The following is a 23,536-nucleotide window of genomic DNA, read 5'->3' as shown; positions in this document are numbered from 1 at the left end:
TTAAAAAAAAAATATTATTATATATACCAAGACAGTGCACTTTCATTCTCTTCGAGTTTCACTTCAAAATTGGTAAAATTTAAATATTTTAAAATTTATTTTAAAACATTGGCAATTTTTTTAATGCTCATTTATTCCGTCCATTGCATTCTTTTAAAGATGATTAGCTGTCAATGTATTTCAATGACTGGGTACCATATATATATATATATATATATATTTATTGTATCTTCATAGAGTAAAAAAAAAAGAAAAAAGAAAAAAAACGGTGTCGTTCGGTAGGAGGTAATATTTTCTAGATTCCCACGAAAATGGTATATATATTTTTATTTAAAAATAAATAAATAAATAAATAAATGCAGTTGTTGGTTTGGTGGGATTAAGAATCAACTTTAAATTATAGATTTAAAAGTCTTCGTAGGATTCAATAATATTTTATAGGTTTTAAATTAGGCTGTTTTTTAGTTTCCTCAACTTACATTAATATTATTAATTACATTTTTTTTTTTAATTTCAATTTTGTGATTAATATATCTGTAATTTTTTTTTTAAAGAAGGTCTAATAAAATTTTAAATTAAAAGTTTAACTTATTAATTATTAGATATAAAAATTAAATTATGTCGGATAAAATGATAATAGAATTGAGATTTATTAAATATTTTTTAAACATTAATTTATATTAAAGAAAAAAAAATTAAAGATTTATTGACCAAGAGATTTGAGCGTAAATGTTGAGAGAGTAATTTATTAGTCACCTAATATAAATGACGATAATAATAATAATAATAATATAAAGTACGATGTCATTGCAAACACATGGAGTCAAGCTAAGTATCTACAGATTCCACGTGTCGAATTAAAATTGAAACAAAATTTTAGGTGGAAGCTTGTATGGCTCACATCTTCCCGAGCATTAAATTATAATGTTTTTTATTTTTTATTTTATATATATGTTTGAATATTTTAATATAAAATGAACTTGAATATGCGACCATCTCATCCCTATATGATTTGTAGCAATTTATTTATTTATTTATTATTCATTTTTTAAACAGTGTAGTTTCATAATCACACTTGATTTATTCGTGTACCTCTTATTTACTTGAACATTATATGTTCACCAGTTTCCGCCTTGGTTCATCCTTTAATCCTGTTCTAATAGGAGAAATTCATCTCTAAATCATCTATAATGTCCCATGTTCGAGATTTGGAGAGGATTATTGAGAAGTTATGTTCAAAATGGATAATATCCAGATCGATGCAATTTTTAACGTTAAACCGACCAAAAAGGTGTGTGGTAAGTTTTATGGTCTTCCTTTCACATATTTGGTCCACAAAAACGAAAACATGTGGCCCTAATTGAACGTACTACACGTAAATGTATGGACCAATTCGCAATACAATTCATTTGGCATTTAATAGTCACAGGACAACCAATAATGCTCAGGACTTTTCAAAATAAATAAATAAATAAAAATATTAGTTTTCCCAAAATAATATTTTTTTAGGACTCTATTTTAATATTGGTCAAAAAGGCAAAAAATATGATAATATTATTATTTTTTAAATATTTTTTAAGAAATTTCCATCGTGGGCCGTGCCATGATGGGCCTGTCTTTTCGGCTGATAACCTATTGGGCTTATTTGTATGGTAGTGGGCTCAAAGACCGGTCCGTTTGACTATCCAAATCCGGTTAATGGTTATCCAATAAACGGGAGCCACGTCGGCAGTTTGACGCGGCTATCCAAATGACAAATATACCCTTATATAGTCTTTAGAATAACGATAATACCTTCTATTGGCCATGCGGTTTTTCCTTCCACTGCGGAGTCTTCTCCATCGTCGCCGAGCTTGAGAGGCTCACTTTCCAAACTTCATTCTCTCGCCAATAGTCGGTCTCTCATTTTTCACCCATCTCTTTCCGAGACCATCGATGGTGGAGGCTCTAAATTTGATCGATTGAACTGAAGATCGTGATTCGTTTTGCATTTTTTTTTTTGCTAATGGAGACGAGCTGTTTTGGATCTGGGCGTCGAGCTCTGGTCGTTTTATCGTTGTTGGTAATCTATGGAGGTAGTGGAGCTTTTTCTGAGATTCGAAGACCCAAGAACGTGCAGGTTGCGGTTCAAGCCAAATGGTCTGGCACTTCAGTTCTCCTGGAAGCTGGGTATTTTTGCTTCATTCTCTCTTTGATGCTGTGTAATTATTGATTTGAAGCATTTGTAATGGCGTGTTCTTTAGTTGAAGAAAATGGAGTTATGTAGATAAAGCACTGCACCATTTAGTTGTTAAAAGCTTTGATGACATTCGAAGAGGTGGTTTATAATTTGGCAGCTGCAGCTCTTAACCATTGAAATCCAATTTCCCACTGTGACAATGATTGACATTGAATGCAATGCTTGTGTTTGAGCAATACATTTCATTTGGGTGGTGGCATTTGTTTGTTTTTAAAGTGGGCGTGTTCATATCTGAAAGATGGGTTGTTTTTCTTAATTTTAAAGGAAATTGAAGAATGAATGTCGAAAATTGAACTGCTTAGTTGCGATCAGGGGATTTTTATGAAGTTTTTTGGTTTTAGACAACGCATTGACTTCTATTCTTTGTTGAGTACAGTGAATTACTTGCTAAAGAACGGAAAGACCTTTACTGGGATTTTATTGAGATCTGGCTTCGTGAGGAAGGAAATGATGCTGATGCTGATGCTTCTAGTGCTAAAGATTGTCTGAAGAAAATTTTGAAGCATGGACGTTTACTTCTAAGTGAACCTCTGGCTTCATTATTTGAATTTTCTCTCATTCTAAGATCAGCGTCCCCTAGATTGGTTCTTTTCCAACAGTTAGCCAACGATTCGCTTTCCTCTTTTCCTTTGCCTGAAGAAAATAACTCCAACATTGTTGGTGAAGGAAATGAAAGCATTGAAAGAAAAAAGTCAGATATCTCAGTTGTTGGACTTAACCAAAAAACTCCTGGCGGCAAATGTTGTTGGGTGGATACTGGTGGATCTCTATTTTTTGATGTTCCAGAATTGCTAACGTGGCTTCAGAATCCTGCTGACTGGTTAGTAATATTATCGAACCCGACCCATGGTGGGGGTGATGTTGGTGATATTCCGCCTGAATTATTTTGTTAGTATTAAACCCATTATTGAGATTGATATGGGACAAACCATTGTTAGGACATATTAGCCAACTCAACCTGACCCATAAGTGAAGCGGGTGAGTTTGTCTTGATATGAATTCATATATAAGCAATATTTATTCTTTTTTGATTTTTTAGATAAGAAACAATTTCATTGATGTATGAAATTACAAAATAAGGAAAAGTTCTTCAGGGAGATAATTACAAAAGATCCCTCCAGTTAGAAAGGAGGGTGGTAAAGCTATAATGATGGAAAAGTGGGGAGCATTTACACCAAGTCACAATCGAACCAACTATAGCAACGTGTACTATTTTGATTTTAAAAAACTCACCAAGAAATTTTGAAGAACACAGGAAAAATGTTCACCTAATCCAATTGCATAAGTTTCTTATTATGATTTTCGCAAAGAATTAATTTGATTAGATTGTTTTGGTGGATGAAACATTGAAATTAGATTTCGAATAACTATTTCCTTTTCATTTATTGGCCCTTTTCCTTCTCACAGAGAGCATATTTAAATCACTACCTTCTGCATTATATTTTTCTTATTTTTTTGTATGTCCATTTTCTGGTGTCAGTGTTGGGGATTGTTTACAGCCACCAGATTTGTATGACTTTGACCACGTTCACTTTGGTTCATCTTCTGGAAGTAGAGTAGCCATCCTTTATGGAGCCCTTGGAACTGATTGCTTTAAGCAATTCCATGTCACTCTTGTCAAAGCTGCCAAAGAGGTTCATCCCCTGTGTTCCAATAATTTATTTTAATATTATGCTCATCACTATTTATTTATTTATTATCTTTTTTTGACGAGACACACGGGCTCTTCATGTCATAGAAAGTATGAAATTACAAACATGGATTCTTCATTTCATAGGAAGTACTATCTTCATTACTTTCATTGTACTAATTAAAGTAAGGTTATGTTTTGCTCTTAAAACTATGAGGGTGATCTCAGTATGATCCTAAAGCTACTACTGTGTGCTTATGTGCTATCTGGTCTATCATGTGAAATGTTGTTAACCCTATGGTCAATTGTAACATCCCTACTTGTTACATTTCTTTTCCTAATATCTATATATATTATATGCTGTTTGGTTAAATTTGCAGGGAAAAGTTAAATATGTTATTCGACCTGTAATACCTTCCGGCTGTGAAGTAAAAATTAATTCTTGTGGAGCTGTTGGTACAAGAGGTTCCTTGAATTTAGGTGGTTATGGGGTAGAACTGGCCCTGAAGAACATGGAATATAAGGCTATGGATGATAGTGCGATAAAGAAAGGTCAGTTTCACTTTCCCAGTATATTCTGTAGTTATTTAAGATGGTGAGATTGCCTTGTGCAGAAGTTTATTCCAGCTTGATTGAAGCTGACAAATGCTGTCTTTGAATTGTGTACTTTTGTCATCCTTAATTGTTTATATGGCTCTTAAATCCTAACTAACTATGAATAAAAACTACTGCATGAAGGTTTGGAGTCTCCACACTATAGATACTTATTTTCTGTATTGCATTTTATTTGTTGTATTTTAATTCAATCTTGCAATTGACAGGTATATATATATATATAATCTTGCAATAGAACATGTTTTATTGGGTATTTTAGTGTTTGAAGTTTAGGATTTACATAAATTCACTATATATTTTCATTTGACAAGAAAACAAGAATTATAAACATTCAAATGTTAGTGTACCATTAAGAAAAATAATTTTTATCCTTTATGATCCATACTTTTTTGAACATTGTCAGATTATAATGATATATACAACATATATTATATGTAGGGGGAGGGCGACCTTTTGGGAGGAGTTGGAAAGTCTTTGGGGGTTGTGTGATGGGGATTATTATGTGGCTAGATTCACATCAGAGAATTTGGAGGGTATTGGTTTAATAGATCTATGGGAGCCTCCAATAGATTTGTAGAAGGTCATGTGCCTCTGTGGGATTTTTTAGGCTGTTGTAGGCTTGATGGATATCTTCTGTTCAAAGTATGGGTGAATGTGAACCACTTTCGGGAAGTTGAGAAATGTTGCCCTACAATTAAGTTGGTTGACTGACCTATCCCAATGGCAAGGTCGTCAAGTGCCCCCTGCACCTTCATGTTTGATAATATTTGGATTCAAAATTCTTGCTTCCTGGATTTTCTATGGTGTGACCACTTTTTATGCGTGTGTCCATCTTCCTTGGTTGCCAGTTCTTTAGGTAGGCTTCTCCAAAGCCAACAATTATGGGCTTATTAAAGAACTTTCATCTTGCATCAATTCGGGTTCACTTTAATCACCTCCCATTTGTGTATGGTACTATTTTCAGCAAGGACTTTTCCAATAGAGATCCTGGGATGAGGTTAATCTGTTCTAACTGGCCATCATAGATCTCAACGTTAACAGTGAGGACTAATGAAATTGAAGCTTAAGCTCACCGTCTTTTCAGCAGCTAGTGGAGATCAATAGAATCTACAAGTGGAAGAATGGCCAACTTTCAGATTTAACTTCTTAAGCTTTTTCTCATGCACTCCCACTTATTTATACGTCTGTTTTTTGAAATTTCACGGTTTTGGCTAATCTGGAAAAACTAGTTAGAGAATTTTTATGGAAATATGGTTCTATAGCTGAAGACAGCCACTGGTTTACTGAAACTCAGTTAAGCTTCCGATTGACAAAGGAGGCTTGAGTATTGGCAGATGTTCAAACGAGCACAACTTTTTTGCACAGTCTTTTCCAACAAATATGGCTCTCAACCGAAGGGTTTAACCATTCTTGACATGTTCTAGAATCCCATGACATTTCCTTAGGAGTCAGCGGCAATTTTCCAACTCTTTGGTTTTCCTTAAAGCTGGCAGTGGCAACAGAATCAGATTTTGGGAGGATAATTGGCTAAAATCCCTCCTTCTAATGAGGTCTCTCTTGCGTATTAATTCCAATACTATGCCATTGCAACAAACAATATAACCATATGATATTGCTCGTTGGGACAAGGATTCTCTTTCTTGGAATTTGTCCTTTGGAGTGTTATTAATCCAAGCACGTTCAAATAACTTAAAAAAGATGCCTCCCATAAGAGCATTTTTTTTTTTTGTATATACAATGGAAAAACATGTGATGAATGTCTTCTCCAGCACTAAAACATAAAGGACAGCAACTAATGTTCAACAACCAATGTGGAGATTTTCTTTGAACTTTGTCGCATCTATTTAACTTCTCCAGAAAAACCAACCAGGTTAGAATATTCGCCTTTCTTGAGCTTTTAGTCTTCCATCAGGCTGAAATGAAGGTTTTTACCCTTAGCCTCTCACAAGGTTGAAACCAATCAGGTTAGTGTGAACATTCATCGTACTTTCACAGCTGTAGTCTATCTTCTCTTTTGGCCAATTGGAAGCTCTTTTTGTAGATCTCAGCTTGGGAGTGATTCCCCCCATAGCTCATACCATTTCATCGTATCACTGAAATGGACAAATAATGTTTTTCATTAAAAAAAAAGTTGTGTTCAATCTTAAGGTGGGGTCTCATACTAGGAAAAAGGGGATGTAGATGAATTATGTAAGCTTTTCTACAAATTCAGTTGAGGGAATAGACATTCTACTCTTTTCCATCATTGGTTAATTTTTTTTTTTTTTCTGGGTTAAGATGCCTTGAAATAGCCTTATGGATTGCAGGTGTCACTTTGGAAGATCCTCGGACTGAAGATCTCAGCCAAGAAGTTAGAGGATTCATATTTTCCAAGATTTTGGTGTGTATTCCTTTAAGTTACTTGTTCTTTTCTTTTATTTTTTATTTTTCAATTTTTTGAACATATCATATTATATCAAACAACGATCTGAATGACCCACAGTTTACTTCAATGGTTATTAAATTGATATCACCTTAATGGTCATATTTTCTTTATTATGTAAAGAGCACATTGTCTGCAATCATTCAGCTCATTTTCAAGATTGGAGTGGAGTTTCACTTTTAGTGTTCTTATTGTAATTTTTTGAACGCTCACCGACTGGATTTCCCTTTGAGTTATTAATCATGTAGCTTTAATTTCATCTGACTTCTTATGAATGCCATAGTTTTAAGGATTTTAGTTTTCCTTCAAACCGATACATTGAATGTATCAAGGTGCCAGGTTCTTTTTGCTGGGTTTTGCAAGTGTATAGCTCTGCTTGGTGGTGCTACAATGATAGAGAATTCTTTTGTAATTACAACTTCTCCATGATCTTCCAAGATTGGAAAGCTCTTCTTTGCGAGCTTTTGGAGGGCATCATCCCTTCTCCACACCCTTAGGTTTTCCCAATTTTTTTTGTGAAGTTACATATTAAGTTTCTTAATGAAAAAAAAAAAAAAAAAAAAAAAAAAAAAAAAAAAAAAAAAAAAAAAAAAAAAAAAAAAAAAAAAAGAGTTCCAGGGCACTTTGTTGAAAGAGAAACTTTTACTCTCCCATGATACCTCCTGAATATGATTTCACGGGGACTAATTGGCCTGTTCTTTGGCAGCAGGTGCACAGTAGCTGTAGTTTTTGTAGTTTCTTGTTTTCCCCTCATAATGAAAGTGTGTTTATCGTCTCTTAAATATGATGTTGCTTGTTCAGAAAAAGCTGAAATAGAAAGGAAAATAAATAAATAAATAAATAGTACCTAGTCTATCTTAACCTGTTTCCACATTGTTAGTCTAATAATGTTGTTAGAATGCTTATGGTTCATTTTAGCCAGGTTGTCCTTATGGCTTATGCAACTAAGGTTGAAAAGATTTATTTGTTCAACGTAGGAACGGAAACCAGAGATAACATCTGAAATCATGGCTTTTAGGGATTATCTATTGTCATCGACTGTTTCAGACACACTCGATGTGTGGGAACTGAAGGGTAATTGGACTTTGAAGTTTACTATATGATATTCTGTTGGTGTCTGTGTTTCAAAGCCTAATTAATTGCTTCCTTCTTGGTAGACTTGGGACATCAAACTGCACAGAGAATAGTACAGGCCTCTGATCCGTTGCAGTCAATGCAGGAAATAAATCAAAATTTTCCTAGCATAGTTTCTTCCTTATCTCGCATGAAGGTACATGCTCTATAAGGTACCCCTGCATGAAGTAATCTTATGGCGTCAAATATCTTTGCCATAAAATATTATTGTGTTTTCTGCTGATTGGTTTGCAGCTCAATGACTCGGTTAAAGATGAAATCACTGCTAATCAACGCATGATTCCACCTGGCAAGTCCTTAATGGCTCTCAATGGTGCTTTAATCAATATTGAAGATGTTGACCTCTATCTGTAATGCTTATGCTCTCCTTGATATTTCTCTCTCTTATGAACATTTTATCATTTTTAGTTTACATGTTCCCAGATTCTTGCTTTTTGCATAGATTAAGGATCTTTTGCTGTTTATTGTAAATTTAGCTGATCATGCATGTACATTTATCTGTTTGGTAGGGAATATTATTTACATTAAACAAAAGGCATTATGATCCTCCCCCGTTGTATCATTAGTTCGGTTCCATCCCTTGTCCACCAATTTCTTTTGGTTAGTGTAAACCGATGGGATCTTTTAACTCTGCTGCCACTTTTTTGTAGGTTGATTGACATGATCCATCAAGACCTATTGTTGGCTGATCAATTTACAAAACTGAGGGTAAAGAATTTCGTTCTTATGTGGTTAAATGGAATGACATTTTGTTGGAGAGTAGATAAGTAATTTAGAAACAAAAAGGATAGTGAAGCAAGTTTAAAGAATAGGACACAGTTTGAAAGATGGGCGGAATGAAGAACAAGGAATTGCCCCTAAATTTTCTTAGATTAGAAAAAAAAATCTTCAAAAAAAATTTAGATTTTAAAGTTTTTGCTTTAGTTTCTCTCTCAATTTTTAGAATTGATAAATTATGACTATAAAAAGCTAGAAACTAAAATTTTGTTCCTCATAAAATTCTCTGGCTCTGCCACTATTGCAAGCCTTTTTGTATGATCATCAAAAGTATCCTTTGACTGAGTTCTCTTGTTGATCCTTTTATCTCGCTTTGAAGGTTCAGAGAAGGTAATTTTTTTTTTTCTTGGAAGTGGTTAATACTATTCTTCTCGTCCAAAGTCTTCCTCTTTTATGTGATTCCTTACTTTTTTTGTTGACTAGTTGGACACCCTTTTTGTAACTCCCTAGTCTATTTTTTGTAAAACTGTAAAGATTGACGTGGCAGTCACTTGAAAAGTGGCGGAGTTTTTTTTAGTGAGGGTCCCCTTTGGAGAATTATGTTCAATTCCTGTTGTCAGATGAGGAAAAAAAAAAAAAAAAAAAGAAGAAGAAGAAGAAGAAGAAGAAGAAGAAAGGAAGAAAGAAGTAAAAGAAAAAAAATCTTGTGTTGTCCAATTTTCATCCTTTATCCATGATCTTTTGCTTACAAATGATCAGCATTAGTTTAACATTTTCTCTCCAAAAAAACCCGATCCTTTTCTAATAAAATATATAGCTAATGAGTTATCCAAATATCTTTGAATTTTTAATTTCTAAATTTCCTGATTGTGAAGAGGGATTATTTATAAGAAATTTTCTATTATTCAAGTTTCAAGCATTGTAACATCTGAGGTTAAAAGTGTTTTGACTTAGTTGAGTTCCCATTTTGTTTGTTAACATGTTGATGTTGCCAACAATCAGATTCCAAATCATACTATTCGGAAACTTCTGTCAAGTCTGCCTCCAGCTGATTCCGACTTACTCCGTGTGGACTTTCGTTCTTCTCATGTGCATTTCCTCAACAATTTGGAAGAAGATGCTATGTACAAGCGATGGAGGAGCAACATCAATGAGGTAATTTAGTAACGCATCGCCTTCTGATTTTCCATATTCTGAGGAATTGATGATTCCATTGCATTTTTCAATCTCTAAGTACATATTTAATTCATGTAGATTTTGATGCCAGTCTTTCCTGGACAACTTCGCTACATCCGCAAAAACCTATTTCATGCTGTTTATGTTCTTGATCCCGCAACAGTTTGTGGTCTACAGGTCCTTATATTTCCTGTAAAAAATTTCCTTGTTTGGCAAGATGTTGCTGCTAATCATTTACGTCTCCTTAATTATAAAATCCAAACATGCAGACAATTGACACGATCCTGTCATTGTACGAGAACAGTTTTCCTATTAGATTTGGAGTGTTACTGTATTCTTCCAAATTTATCAAGGAAACTGAAAGCGGTGATGATGGGTTAAATAAATCCGAGGCAGATACATCTAGTTTGGTAATTTTTTTTTCTCAAAAATTTTATATATCGTTTAGCAGGTTTAGCATGCAATTTATTATCTACTATCCATGATTAACAATATCAGCAATATTTCTAGACTTCTCCTAATCAATAATCACAATGTCCACCTATTGACAATTGAAGTACTTTGTTAGGTTGAAGAACTAGAAATGATACTGCTTATTATGATGAATGCCTGTTTTTGCAGATAATACAGCTGTTTCTTTATTTTAAAGAGAACCACGGGATTCAAACAGCCTTTCAGTTTTTGAGCAATGTATGTTCTGCAGCTTTGTTCTCATTGTTTTTTCTTGTTGGTTTGCATCTTCTCAGTCAGTTAACTGTGCACTCATTTTTTTTGGTTCATTCCAATCTATTGAGGAACAAAGTTATTTTCGGTGGTTGAGGAAGGGTAGTATTCATTTCGAACATGTTTGGAGTCTTGTGCAGAAGAAATTATTGCATCTCCTAAATTTGGTTTCTTGATGTTTTTTTTTTCTTCTGGTTTGAGGCTTGATGCGCTTATTGGGTGTTAGTTTGGATTGCTGGTTTTCGTGCTATTCGTGGTTTATATGTTTTTTCTGGGTTTCTTTTATTTCCTGTACATCTTTGTTCTTGTTTTACTCTCTTTGGAGTTTGTTTCCTTTTTAGCGTTAGTCTCTATTCATTTTATCAATGAGTTTCATTTCTTGTTAAAAATGTATAAAGTTCATTCTCTCAGTAGAATTCTCGATAATTGTAGAGTTACTAGTGTGAAAAATACATGATGCACATTTAAAAAGTCTCAATTTTTCAAACGTAGCACTTCACACATTTCGAAACTAACACACGTTCATTGTTAGATATGGGGCTAGCAATCTTTTTTGGCTATAATTGGAGAGATGATGCAGGATACTTGCCTAGATTTCCAAGAATTTTCTCCTTGCCAGTCTTTATGAGATTTCTATCTACCAAAGAAGCTCACGTTCTTAGAAATTACTGCTTGAACATTGCCCTTTTTACCAGTATTTTTTTTCATTGGTATATACATCATGGTTAACCAAAGGTGACTTAAAAGGGACCTTTCATAAGAAATTATTGAAATTTTATATTCCCAAAATTATAAATTCTTTTTAGGGGTGAGAGGAACAATAGAATTTGTAGAGGGCTTGAGAGATCTCCAAACAAGGTTTGGTCCCTTATTAGATTCTGTGTTCTTGTGGATGTGTAACTAAGTTCTTTTGTAATTATGCTTTAGGTCTGATCTATCTTGACTGGAAGCCCAATCTGTAGATTGCCTCCCTCTCTTTGTAGGCTCTCCTATTGTATGTCCTTGTATTCTTTCATTTTTTCTCAATGAAAGTTTGGTTTTTCATTTAAAAAATCTTTTTAATGTCATTGTCTTGTAGGCTTAAGTATTAATGACCAGAGTCAAAGAAGAAATTCTAGTTCCTACCTCAATCCCAATCCTTTACAAAAATAGCTTCGAGATTGCCTACCATATTTTCTTAACGTGTTCCTTCAGGGCCTGGTTTTGGGATATATTTAGTTTCTTCCAACTCAGTAGCCTCACTCCCACTTGATTAATCAAATGGTGGGTTGATTTTTTTTTTTTTTTTTTTTTGGGTGGTCAGAGTTTTTAAGGTAAAAAAGGTTGCGGCATTATTCACTTTTGTAGGCACTTTGCTTTGGAAGGCTTGGTTGGAGAAAACTACTACCCTTTTCTGGGTTACTATTTCTATATTCAAGTTAAAACTTATTTTAATATTATATAAACTCCATTGGTGCCTTTATATTTTATATTTTTTTTTTTGCAATTTCAACTCAAAATAATTAAATTATTTCTTATCTGGAAGGAACTTACATAACTTCAGCAAGAACAAATACTAAAAGTGCTTATTTGTAGTAATGCTATTAATAGTACACCAAGCTTATTCTCAGATGTCTTCAATCCATACGTAGTTCTAAGTTTCCTTGCTAATAAGTGCAGGAGACTAGGTATCATTGCATGACTTCCAATGTTTAGGCATCGGGAGAGGTCTTACAATGTTGTTTAGTCCCTTGTTAGATCCTATGTCTTTAGTCTTTGGCAAGACCTTTTTGTAATTACCCTCTAGGTCTTATTTTACTGGATTGGAGTCTCTTTTATTAATTTTTTTTGTATGCCCTTATTTTTCCTCAATGTAAGTATAATTATTCATGAAAAAAGAAATGCTCTGGAAGGCTACAGACATGAAATTAATTAGTTATTTTGCTGAACTTGTTGAATTGAATCAGGTAAACAAATTACGGCTTGAAGCAGATGGTTTAGCTGATGATGCTCCTGAAATGCATCATGTTGAAGGAGCTTTCGTGGAAACTCTTCTGTAAGTTCACTGAATTGGATTTGCTATGTTGAATACCTATAAATAGATGTTATCTCCAATATCACATTTTGTATATTTTCTTTTTGGTTACTAGTGTCAAATTCTATTTACTACAAATAATCTAGAATAATCGATTTCTTTCTGTTTTTATAGACCTAAGACAAAATCTCCTCCTCAAGATGTTCTACTAAAGTTGGAAAAGGAGCAAACTTTTAAAGATCTGGCTGAGGAAAGCTCCATGTTTATTTTTTCTCGTGGCTTATCTAAAATGGACTGTTCCCTCTTGATGAATGGGCTTGTACTTGAGTCTAGTGAGGTAATATTTTATGTGTTAAATAGATTCAGATCAAATTTTGACAATACAAAGTTGCTATCATTTTATCTGGAAGATGCTGTTTTCTTTCAGTTCTTTTAGTCTTTGTTGAATAGTTTATGATCATCCCATTATTCTGTATGCTGATTAGACATAAGCACCAGTTTCTGAAGGATGATTTAACTTGTTTGGTTCTAAATGGAAATTTTTTTATCAAGCATATACAGTTTGGCTTGACTCAATCAACTCTTGCCTTTGTCCTCTGTTCATAACGTTTTGGTATCTCTTTTGATCAGGAGTCTCTAATAAATGCCATGAACGAAGAGACTCCACGGATACAGGAACAAGTTTATTATGGACATATATCTTCTCGCACTGACGTTCTTGAAAAATTCTTATCAGAGAGTGGTATTAGTCGCTATAATCCACAGGTGAATTATTGGCATAATGCTGTTTGATTGTGGAATCTGGTTTTTTGTGCTGATTGATTGAGAGGCTTTTATGTGTTTAATATATCTCATTGACCTTATTGCATCATTATGTCCATTTTTATGCAGATTGTTGCTGAAGGGAACTCACGTATTGTTTCTATGTTTGCATCCACTCATGGAGGGGAGTTTTTATTGAATGGCTTTAACTATTTGCATTCTCCTGGAAGTAAGAATTATATTATTTTTTTCTATTCATCAAATTTTGTATCTTATAAACGAAGCATAATCCAATTGTTCAGAACTTTTAGCTTTGAGATTACCAGTTCATGAGGTTCCATTTTTATTTTCCAGCTACGGACGATTTGAAGCCTGTGACCCATCTCCTGGTCATTGATGCTGCTTCAAAGAAAGGAATAAAGTTGCTGAAAGAAGGCTTACACTATCTGGTTATTGCATTTGGCAGAAATTTGTTGTCACAAATTTTATCAATTGAAAAAGTATTCTGTATTAAAATTATAGTATTGGAATGCAGATGAGAGGATCTAAAAGTGCTCGTGTCGGGTTCCTTTTTACTGCTAGCAACCATGCCCAGGAATCCAGTTTGCTTTTAGTGAAGTTTTTTGAGATTAGTGCATCATTGCATAGGTTTGTTCATTTCTTTATTGTCGTGGTTTTCTCCCTTTGTTTTTCCTTTTTTTGGGGGGGTAAGTTGCTGGTTGGGGCTATGCAGTGTATTTTCTGCCTAACATTTATTATTTTTCTTTTTGCATCTTATTGCAGCCACAAGAAGAAAGTTTTAGATTTTCTAGATCAGTTGTGCTCAATATATATTCAAAAGTTCATCCCTGAATCTTCAGAAGTAGTTTATAGCCCTCAAGAATTTATTGAGAAAGCCTGTGAGCTTGCTGAAGCCAATGATTTACCACCTAAAGCATACAGAATACCTTTCTCTGATTCTTTTGTTGATGAACTGAGAAACTATTTGGGCCAGGTATACCACTTTTTGTTAGATTGTGTGGTTAGTTCCTGAATCAATGTTTCTTGCAGTTGGAACTTTTTGATATGATAAACTACTTTCAAGAAATTTACTCCCTGTTCTGTTTTTCTCTGTCACTTGTTGGCTTTATCTGTGTATTTTCTATCCATTTAGATGCTCGATAAAAAAATCTTCCTTTTGTCTAAAGTAGAAAATGTTATATATTTCATGCACAATGGTTCTCAGGTGGAACGTCTTTTGTCGGGGCAGCTTGGCCTTGAATCTATAGTTAATGCGGTTATTACCAATGGAAGAGTGAGTCCTTTTTGCTGTTTTTACTTTGATTTTTTTTTTCCTGTAAATTTGACTGTGATTTTCCTGAAATATATGGCTGCATTTGTGGAACTTGTTAATCATACATTGCATTCACGCCTAGGTTACACTTCTCACCGATGGGAGCTCATTTTTGAGTCACGACTTACATCTACTGGAAGCAGTTGAGTATAAGCGGAGAATAAAACATATTGTGGAAATTGTTGAAGAAGTGAAGTGGGATGATTTTGATCCGGACACACTAACAAGGTTTACTCCCCCTTCTCCCCCAGTGCTTGCCCTTTATTTATTGTAAGAAAAATTGATGCAACGAGGACATGTGCCTTTGTTTTTTAAACTACAGGTTGAAGTACTTTTTTAAATTGCATTGTTTCATCAGTACCAAGAAGTTTGGACCACATAACATGCTACATGCACAGCAATATTAGGGTGTCCTCAGGGGCATCTTAGTTCTCTTTTATTCAACAGAAAATTCGTGGTTATTTACTGTCTAAGCGTGTGTTAGACTAATGTTTTCCTTTCCTCAAACCTCTATGAGCAATCTATCTTGTTATTTCTGTGATAGAATCAACTCAAATCAATTTCTTGCTTGCTGTACTATGATCATATCTGGATGGAGATAGATTAACTTGGTAATGCTAGCATTGCTCCTAATTTCCTACCTTCTTAGAGGATGGCATGTGACCAGAAAATAATAGTTAGCTGTACTATCTAATTTGTGCCCTTGTTTTCCCTTTTCTCCCCTTTAACTATTATATAATTTGTACGTAGCTCTTTGTATTATCTTGATTTTCAATCATTACTTCCTCAGGAATATATTTATATTATTTTTTGTATATATACTTTCCCCACAAACTTCACAGCATGGTTTTTCCCCCCCACAAAAATGCAAAAAAAAAAAAAAAAAAAAAAAAAAAAAAAAAAAAAAAAAAAAAAAAAAAAAAAAAAAAAAAAAAAAAGAAGAGAGAGAAAAGGAAAGAAAAGAAAAGTAAAGATACTTTTGTTAATGAATAGAAGAATTTAGAGGTATTAAATGGATAAGGCGACATTGAAAGTCTAAACTATTGCTTGAAATATCATCTCAATTGTTTGGAAGAGAAGGAAGAGATTATAACTCTGCTTTTATCCTTATGTCTTTTGTGCTGTTATATATTAATCATTTAGGATTTCATATTAATACATATGTAATGCACTGGTCTCATTTTTTTTTAGTAATTGTAGTATTTAATGATCACCCTTTTGATTTGTATTAACTGTTCGTGATAATCCACACTTCTGCAGCAACTTCCTTAGTGATGTTATTATGTTTGTTTCATCCTCAATGGCTCAGCGGGATCGAAGTTCCGAAAGTGCACGGTTTGAGGTTTTGAATGCAGAATATAGGTAAGGAGTAAGGATTTCAATTTAGTGTGTGAATTATCCTTTTCCTTTGAATTTTATCAGTAATATGACGAATTAGAAATCCTTGTAATGATATTTGAAAATATTGTGAAAAATCTCTGCATTCTATTCAACTTTCAATGTCAGTGGCTATGCTTTACAATTCAGGACTCCATGTCTTTGGCCTCCTCCTTACTTTTCTTTATTTTCAATTTTCAGTGCCATTGTACTGGGTAATGAAAATTCTAGCGTCCATATTGATGCTGTTATTGATCCACTCAGTCCATCTGGCCAGAAGCTATCATCAATTCTTCGTGTTTTGTCCAAGTACATACAACCTAGTATGAGGATTATATTAAATCCGCTGGTGAGCTGTTTAAACCTCGTACAGTTTCAGAGGGTGTTAATCGTGTCTATTTTATTGAATGCAATTGATTATTCTTTGATAGTCATTAATTTCTTGAGAAATTAACGTTGTCTTCTCTGTGGCAGAGTTCGCTTGTTGATTTACCTTTGAAGAATTACTACCGCTATGTTCTGCCGTCAATGGTAATTATTAATTAAGACCTTTGGTTTATATTATAGTTTAACACAAGTTTTCTCCCATTATTGGTGTCTGAGTTGTTCATGACAATTTCAGGATGATTTCAGCGGTACAGATGTAACCGTTAATGGCCCTAAAGCATTTTTTGCAAATATGCCATTGTCCAAGACATTAACGATGAATCTTGATGTTCCGGAGCCATGGCTTGTTGAGCCTGTTATTGCTGTGTATGTTTTATCCACTAGCTGTATATTCTCATTTTACAATCGTACAAGTTTGAATGGTTTATTCATTTAAATAATACCGTATTCCTTTTGATTTCAACATCTTGTGTTGTTTCTTGCATCACGTTGTAAATTTCAGTCATGACCTGGATAATATTTTACTTGAGAATATTGGGGAGACAAGGACGTTGCAAGCGGTGTTTGAACTGGAAGCTCTTGTTCTTACTGGTAAGCAGTGTAGCAAATCTACGGATGTGGGGAAACATAGATGTAACTAAATCTGAAATAAGGTTCATTGATTGTATTACTTTATCTACCATCCTTTTCATTTTCAGGTCACTGTTCAGAGAAACATCAAGAACCTCCCCGGGGTCTCCAGTTGATTCTTGGTACAAATAGCACACCACATTTGGTTGATACTCTAGTAATGGCAAATTTGGGCTATTGGCAAATGAAAGTTTCTCCTGGAGTTTGGTACCTGCAACTTGCTCCCGGTAGAAGTTCTGAACTTTATCTTCTGAAGCATGGTGGGGATGGAAGTCGGGATAAAACATTGTCAAAACGTATCATAATTAATGATTTGCGGGGTAATGTTGTTCGCATGGAAGTAGAAAAGAAAAAAGGAAAAGAGCATGAAAAGTTGTTGGTTCCTGATGGTGGTGATGACTTGCTGGAGAATAAGAAAGTATGTGTTCATTTTTAGGAATTAGTCTTGTTTTTATTGGTTAAATTACCAGTTTAGTCCATGAAATAATCTTTTAGATTTGTATTTATTTGGTGTGCTTGAACGTTAAAAAGTAACTAATAGATCATTAAACTTTTAACTTTGAAGCAAATAGGTTCTTGAACTTTAACAAGTGTTTAACCGATCCTTAAACTTTCAATTTTGTGTCCAATAGATCCTTGAACTTTTAATTTCGTGCCTAAACATCTTTTGAATTATTTGACATTTTTTTAAAATTCACTGACATACTAAATACAAAATTTAAAGTTTTGGGTCCTCTAAGTTAATTTCTAAAATTTTGAAGGTGTAAAATTGTAAGCCGAGAAACCTATTAGACACCTTTTAATTTTTAATTTAGGGACCTTTTAGTTACAAACTTGAAATTTCAGCGAATAAATTTGTAGTTTAACCTTTTTTTATTTTATGTTGGTGGAAGAACTTTTCTGGTGCATAATAGATTTAACGATAGAATTGTGGCTTTTTTGAATTTCTGCAGGAAGGCCCGACTAATTGGAACTCTAATATTTTGAAATGGGCTACTGGTTTGATTGGAAGCAGTGATCAATCAAAAAAAACTAAAGACACGTCTGTGGTGAGTTCTTAATTAATTTCTTCATCATCTTCATGTGCTGATGTAAATTATCTTTCGGACTCTGGCCTTACATTTAAATAGTTTTAACTTTTAGGCTATTCACGTGATGTTTTACATGAATCTTTTGCTTTTTTTTGGGTGTTGATAGGAATATTTTTCTTTCGTGGGAGGGAATATATATATATATATATATATATATATATATATATATATATCTTTTGTCATAATAGACAAAAGTTGTATGTTGATATCACAAAAGGGTTTAGCCAATTATGTTGGGAAGTTTTTATTTATGCTCCTATTGATAATGGGCAAACTTATGTCGTTTGAATGACTTTGCATGTTCTTAATTATAATCTTGATTCATTCTCTGTAGAAGCAAGGAAAAGGAGGGCGCCATGGAAAGACAATAAATATTTTCTCCATTGCCTCTGGACACCTGTAAGTATAACATTACTGGAGATATAATCAGTTTCTTTTGGGCGGTGCAAGTTATTTTTGTGTCTGTAGTGGCCTGTACCCTATTCCTAATCACTTCGCTCTGATTTTCGTGGGTCATTCCTTTTGTGGTCCAAAGAAGGTGGTCTGGCTTTTAACAGGGTGTTCATTTGGTCTCTTTGGTGTGAGAGAAATGGTCGAATTGTCTGAGATATAGTCACTAATTCTGAGGCTTCCATAGAGTTAGTCGCTTTAATTCTGTGTTGGTGTAAAACACCGTTTTCCTGATTAGTCTTTCATCTTTATTCCCGACTTTTAGTATCTTATCGATGGCTTCCCTTGCATTGCCGGGTATGAGCGGTTAGTGATTAGGGGAATTCAAGTCCTTTTATTTCATTTATGCAATGAACTTGTTACTCTTCTTAAAAAAAATTATATACATAATAGAATTGCAGGTATGATTTCCTTGTTTTTGGTTTTAGGCACTTGTAAAATGGGTACGATTTACTTCTTGAAGTGCCTGTTCTTGATCAGGAGTCATCTAGGATTCAATATGAAGATAAAAAGAAGCTTATATGTATATTTATATTAATAATGAGAAATTATATTTTCCATAGACAAAGGAAATAATAAAAACGGACAATACAGAAGGAAAAAAAAAAAAAAAAGATGAAAAAAGCCCACATCGAAAGGATCCCATACATCTTCATCATCCACATCCAATTCTTACTTTAAATTAGTGTTTGTTCGTTTCTTAGAGTCAAGTTGATTTTAAATACAAGTTTTAGTGATAATAATTCCTGGTTTTTTTCTAGTGCTGTGTTTGTGATGTTTTGAACAATTCAGCAAAACAATCCGACGATGGAAAATTGTAATAATCAAGGCGCATGGCGATTTCTTATCACAGAGACAAATTTACATTGCATGCAGTTTGAATGCATAGATATCTATAATGTGTATGAATATATAAGGTGGCTGTATATATATATATATATATATATATACTTCTATCATCTCTTTTGGGCAGTGAAATTTATTTATATTCGTTATTTTATGCAGTCTGGTTTTTTGTAAAATGGTCCACTTACTGATAATATTTCATGGCAGATACGAACGCTTTCTGAAAATCATGATATTGAGTGTCCTAAAGAATACACATCGGCCTGTGAAATTCTGGTTTATAAAGAACTACCTATCTCCTCAGTTTAAGGTTAACACAACATTGCATCTCATGGGCCTTTTTTCCTTCATTTTTGAAGAATATTCCTAATGCCTATGCTCTTTGGTGACATAATCAGGATGTACTTCCACGCATGGCTGAAGAATATGGTTTTGATTATGAACTAATCACTTACAAGTGGCCGACTTGGTTGCATAAGCAGAAAGAAAAGCAAAGGATTATTTGGGCATATAAGATTCTATTTCTTGATGTTATCTTCCCTCTTTCGTTGGAGAAGGTACCATGACATCAACATGCTCCAAACAACCATGATTTCCTGTAACTTATTTTTAACCAGAAATGAACCTTTCAGTTATTAATAAAAGATCAAAATGTTAGTGTAACTTATTCAGTCACCTGTTGCTTGCCTATTTACCCATCTAAAAAAAGTATTGTTCGTTTGCGAAAACCTGCAGGTCATTTTTGTTGATGCTGATCAGATCGTCCGCACAGACATGGGGGAACTCTATGACATGGATATCAAGGGAAAACCACTAGCATATACACCCTTTTGTGATAATAACAAGGATATGGATGGATATCGGTTTTGGAGACAGGTACATATCAATCTCCTCTCCTGTTATCAATAACTATTTTTCTGTAGCGCCCTGTTCTCACAATTTCTGTTCATTGACAGGGATTCTGGAAAGAACATCTACGTGGAAGACCGTACCATATAAGGTATCTTATCTTGTGGTTGTTAAGTTGGACCAAATAGAAATCCTTTCTTGTGTAAATTGAATATTGTTATGAAAAAAGTCTAATCTTCATCTTTTTTCAAACCTCACTTTCCTAATAGAGGTTCAACTCTTAAATTTCTTGAAATTGCTAGATAGCTTGCATTTACTAATAATTTTCTGCATTAATGTTTTAATTTCCATTTCATACAGTGCTTTATATGTCGTTGATTTGAAGAAATTCCGAGAAACAGCAGCAGGAGATAATCTTAGAGTTTTCTATGAATCTCTAAGCAAGGATCCCAATAGTTTATCCAATTTGGATCAGGCAAGTAAATTTTACATCGTTTGATGTCTTATTAGTATACCATATGATACTTCATAGTTTTGAGATGATGTTCGTCGAGTAAATTTTACATTACCTGATATATTTTGTCCTCGTTTTATGAGGCATGGTCATTTATCATATTACCGGATATTACTTTATCAATATTGAGGTAATATGTGAGATCCCACATCGGTTGGAGAGGAAAACGAAACATTCTTTATAAGGGTGTGGAAACCTCTCCCTAGCAGACTCGTTTTAAGCTTGGAAGGGAAAGTCCAAAGAGGACAATATCTAAATGCGGTGTGGGCTTGGGCCATTACATAATGTTTATAGTATTTATTTCTAATTAATGTTGATTTGGTTGGTTATCTTATCTGAAATGTGAGAAACCTCCAGTGATGTTGACATTCAAGTGGCATAGGATCTTTGAAGATCCTTTTGATTAGAATCTTGAAATTTCCCTTTGAGAATGAAGAAAATGGGTTTTCTGTTTAACAAGAAACAAAATTTTTATTCATAGAAGAAAATATTGAAAAATGTTCAAGGATAGAAGCTCTGGAAGAGAGTGAAATGAAAGCCAAATAACAAAAAAAGCGAAAATCTCTAAATATTCCAAGAGCCAAGAAATAAAATCTAATTCCTAATATTGGTAACGAAGCTGGGTAGGTACCTTTCTGTCAATGTTCTTTATATTTTAATGAGATGAAGTTATACATTTAGACAAGTAATGTAGTAAGATGTAAGATGTGACAACACTTTAGATTCCTAATAGTTATTGGGGCCAAGTGAACAAATTCTGGGACATGAAGTCAGGTAGTTCCTGAAAAGGATAATAAAGCAATAGAATGAGTCGAAGGCTTAGAATGAATCGAATTAAGCCTTGACCTTGTCCTAGTGGTTTGTCAAATAAAGTAGATTCTTTGACTTGTCTCTCTGACTTGTCTCTCCTGACGAGGTCTTCTCTGCAAAATCATTGATGATGGACATAAGTGCAAAATTAGAAGCAATAAATCTCACCCTAGTAAAGACAATTTAGAAAGGACATCACCCTAGGTGATGTTCTTCCTTTGGGAAATAGCGCATAAAGTCATTAGCACAAGTAAAAATCTTCAAAAAATCACAAAGCTACTTGTTTATGCCATACACATACGCTCAGAATTTATGGACAACGATTCTCAATATATTCGGATGTCATCTCATATTTCCTAGGGAGGTAAAGGATCTATTGGACATGACCCCAACGTACCACCCCTTCAGGAATGCAAAAACCCTACTCTGGAAAAATCTCATCATGACTTTCTTTTGGAACCTGCTGAAAGAAAGAAATCAAAGAATATTTGCGAAATAGACAGACTTGTACAAACTCTTCCACGTCCACAATATTATTTATTAAGCTATATCTTGGTGTAAACTGTCTAATATTTTACTTCCTAGAGTTATTTCCTATAGTTATACCTAATTGAGAAGGTCTTTTATAAACATCATGATATCACATTCTTTTTTCTAATTTCAATATCAATGAAAGTCTCTTATAAAAATAAATAAATAAATAAACTTTTCCTATTTTAGTTTGATCACTGAATATACTAGGTTCGTAGTTTTGAGGAAACTTAATATGTTATAATGGTTTGAATTTTTATATATTTCTTGCTTTTTCAGGATCTTCCTAACTACGCTCAACACACTGTGCCCATTTTCTCTCTACCACAAGAATGGCTCTGGTGTGAGTCATGGTGTGGTAATGCCACAAAATCCAAGGCTAAAACGATCGATCTCTGTAACAACCCCATGACCAAAGAACCGAAGCTAGAGGTCCGATTTTTGTTTCTTCAATTCATTTTGTATCTTTAGAATGGCTAGATCTTGAAAGCTTTTCATCTCCATCTTTCATTGAAATTAGTCGCAATTTTCAGGGTGCCAGAAGAATTGTTCCGGAATGGCCAGATCTTGATTTGGAGGCTAGAACATTCACAGCTAAAATATCAGGTGATGCAAACCCTCAAACACCCGACTTACCGACCGATCAAACCGAAACTTCTGTGAGTAAGAAGTCTATTGATGAAGATGTGGAATCAAAGGCAGAGTTATAATGAGATAATTTAAGTTCCATCAAATTAGAGTAGTAGGACAATTCTGCTTTCAATTCAACATCTCTCTCCTACTTCTACCCCATGTTAGTGTTCTTAGATTTAACTTGGAAGCCAGATGGATATTTGCCTCTGTAGGCTGATAAGAACTACGGTCATACCTCTCCCTCCAATATTCTTGGAAGAGTTGTTTTATCCAGTTCCCTCTCCTCTACCATTTTAAATGCTTACTTGATGGAAAAAGTTGGCAATTTTGATAAAGACATGTATAGTAATAGCTGGTTTTGTAGTTAGTATAGTGACTTAATACTGCATTTGGCGTTTCCATGATTTTTTTTTTTTTTTTTTAACTATGTTAGAATTTCTTGAACAGTACCTTTTGCTGAATAATTATCATTGTGATTGGGGTGGGATTGACGAATTACAGTGCACATCAGGATATTGGAGACTATGAACCTCTAAGCTATTCCATGTTGACACATTTCTGTTTTTCAAAGTCAAAGTCAAACACCTTCCATAAGCACTCCAAAACTCCTATTTATGAAATGACTTGGGATCTAGAGATGCCCACGGGATGGG

The 23,536-nt window shown here is 34.0% G+C and overlaps 1 protein-coding gene across 2 annotated transcripts; it reads left to right on the top strand.

The window, feature by feature from the left end:
• The first annotated feature begins 1,821 nt into the window (after window positions 1-1,821).
• On the top strand, window positions 1,822-23,271 carry LOC111478572 (UDP-glucose:glycoprotein glucosyltransferase-like). 2 transcript variants are annotated; one of them, XM_023122928.1, is made up of 37 exons: window positions 1,822-2,169; window positions 2,616-3,059; window positions 3,720-3,873; window positions 4,250-4,421; window positions 6,791-6,864; window positions 7,884-7,980; window positions 8,064-8,176; window positions 8,275-8,390; window positions 8,691-8,748; window positions 9,760-9,912; window positions 10,012-10,110; window positions 10,203-10,343; window positions 10,555-10,623; window positions 12,603-12,691; window positions 12,845-13,007; window positions 13,301-13,435; window positions 13,562-13,661; window positions 13,787-13,881; window positions 13,968-14,080; window positions 14,216-14,426; window positions 14,658-14,726; window positions 14,848-14,993; window positions 16,026-16,127; window positions 16,344-16,491; window positions 16,617-16,673; window positions 16,765-16,895; window positions 17,032-17,120; window positions 17,228-17,577; window positions 18,113-18,208; window positions 18,588-18,649; window positions 19,754-19,856; window positions 19,945-20,103; window positions 20,282-20,422; window positions 20,503-20,546; window positions 20,756-20,870; window positions 22,530-22,682; window positions 22,784-23,271. In XM_023122928.1, the coding sequence occupies exons 1-37, from the start codon at window positions 2,006-2,008 to the stop codon at window positions 22,958-22,960; spliced, it is 4,902 nt and encodes a 1,633-aa protein (XP_022978696.1). In that variant the 5' UTR covers window positions 1,822-2,005; the 3' UTR covers window positions 22,961-23,271. The 2 variants fall into 2 exon arrangements, with proteins under 2 accessions (XP_022978696.1, XP_022978686.1); XM_023122918.1 differs by having other exon boundaries at window positions 18,585-18,649.
• The last annotated feature ends 265 nt before the right edge of the window (window positions 23,272-23,536 follow it).

This window comes from Cucurbita maxima, unplaced genomic scaffold, assembly GCF_002738345.1.
Source record: "Cucurbita maxima cultivar Rimu unplaced genomic scaffold, Cmax_1.0 Cma_Scf00001, whole genome shotgun sequence".
NCBI classification, from domain to species: Eukaryota; Viridiplantae; Streptophyta; class Magnoliopsida; order Cucurbitales; family Cucurbitaceae; genus Cucurbita; species Cucurbita maxima.
This window is presented reverse-complemented; position numbering and strand designations above follow the sequence as displayed.

Excerpts from the sequence above, each read along its gene's own strand:
- LOC111478572 (XM_023122918.1), top strand. The coding sequence starts at position 2,006 with ATGGAGACGAGCTGTTTTGGATCTGGGCGTCGAGCTCTGGTCGTTTTA. Across the intron at positions 13,882-13,967 it reads AAGAAGGCTTACACTATCTG|ATGAGAGGATCTAAAAGTGC; the intron begins GTTATTGCATTT and ends ATTGGAATGCAG. Across the intron at positions 18,209-18,584 it reads AAACTAAAGACACGTCTGTG|AAGCAAGGAAAAGGAGGGCG; the intron begins GTGAGTTCTTAA and ends CATTCTCTGTAG.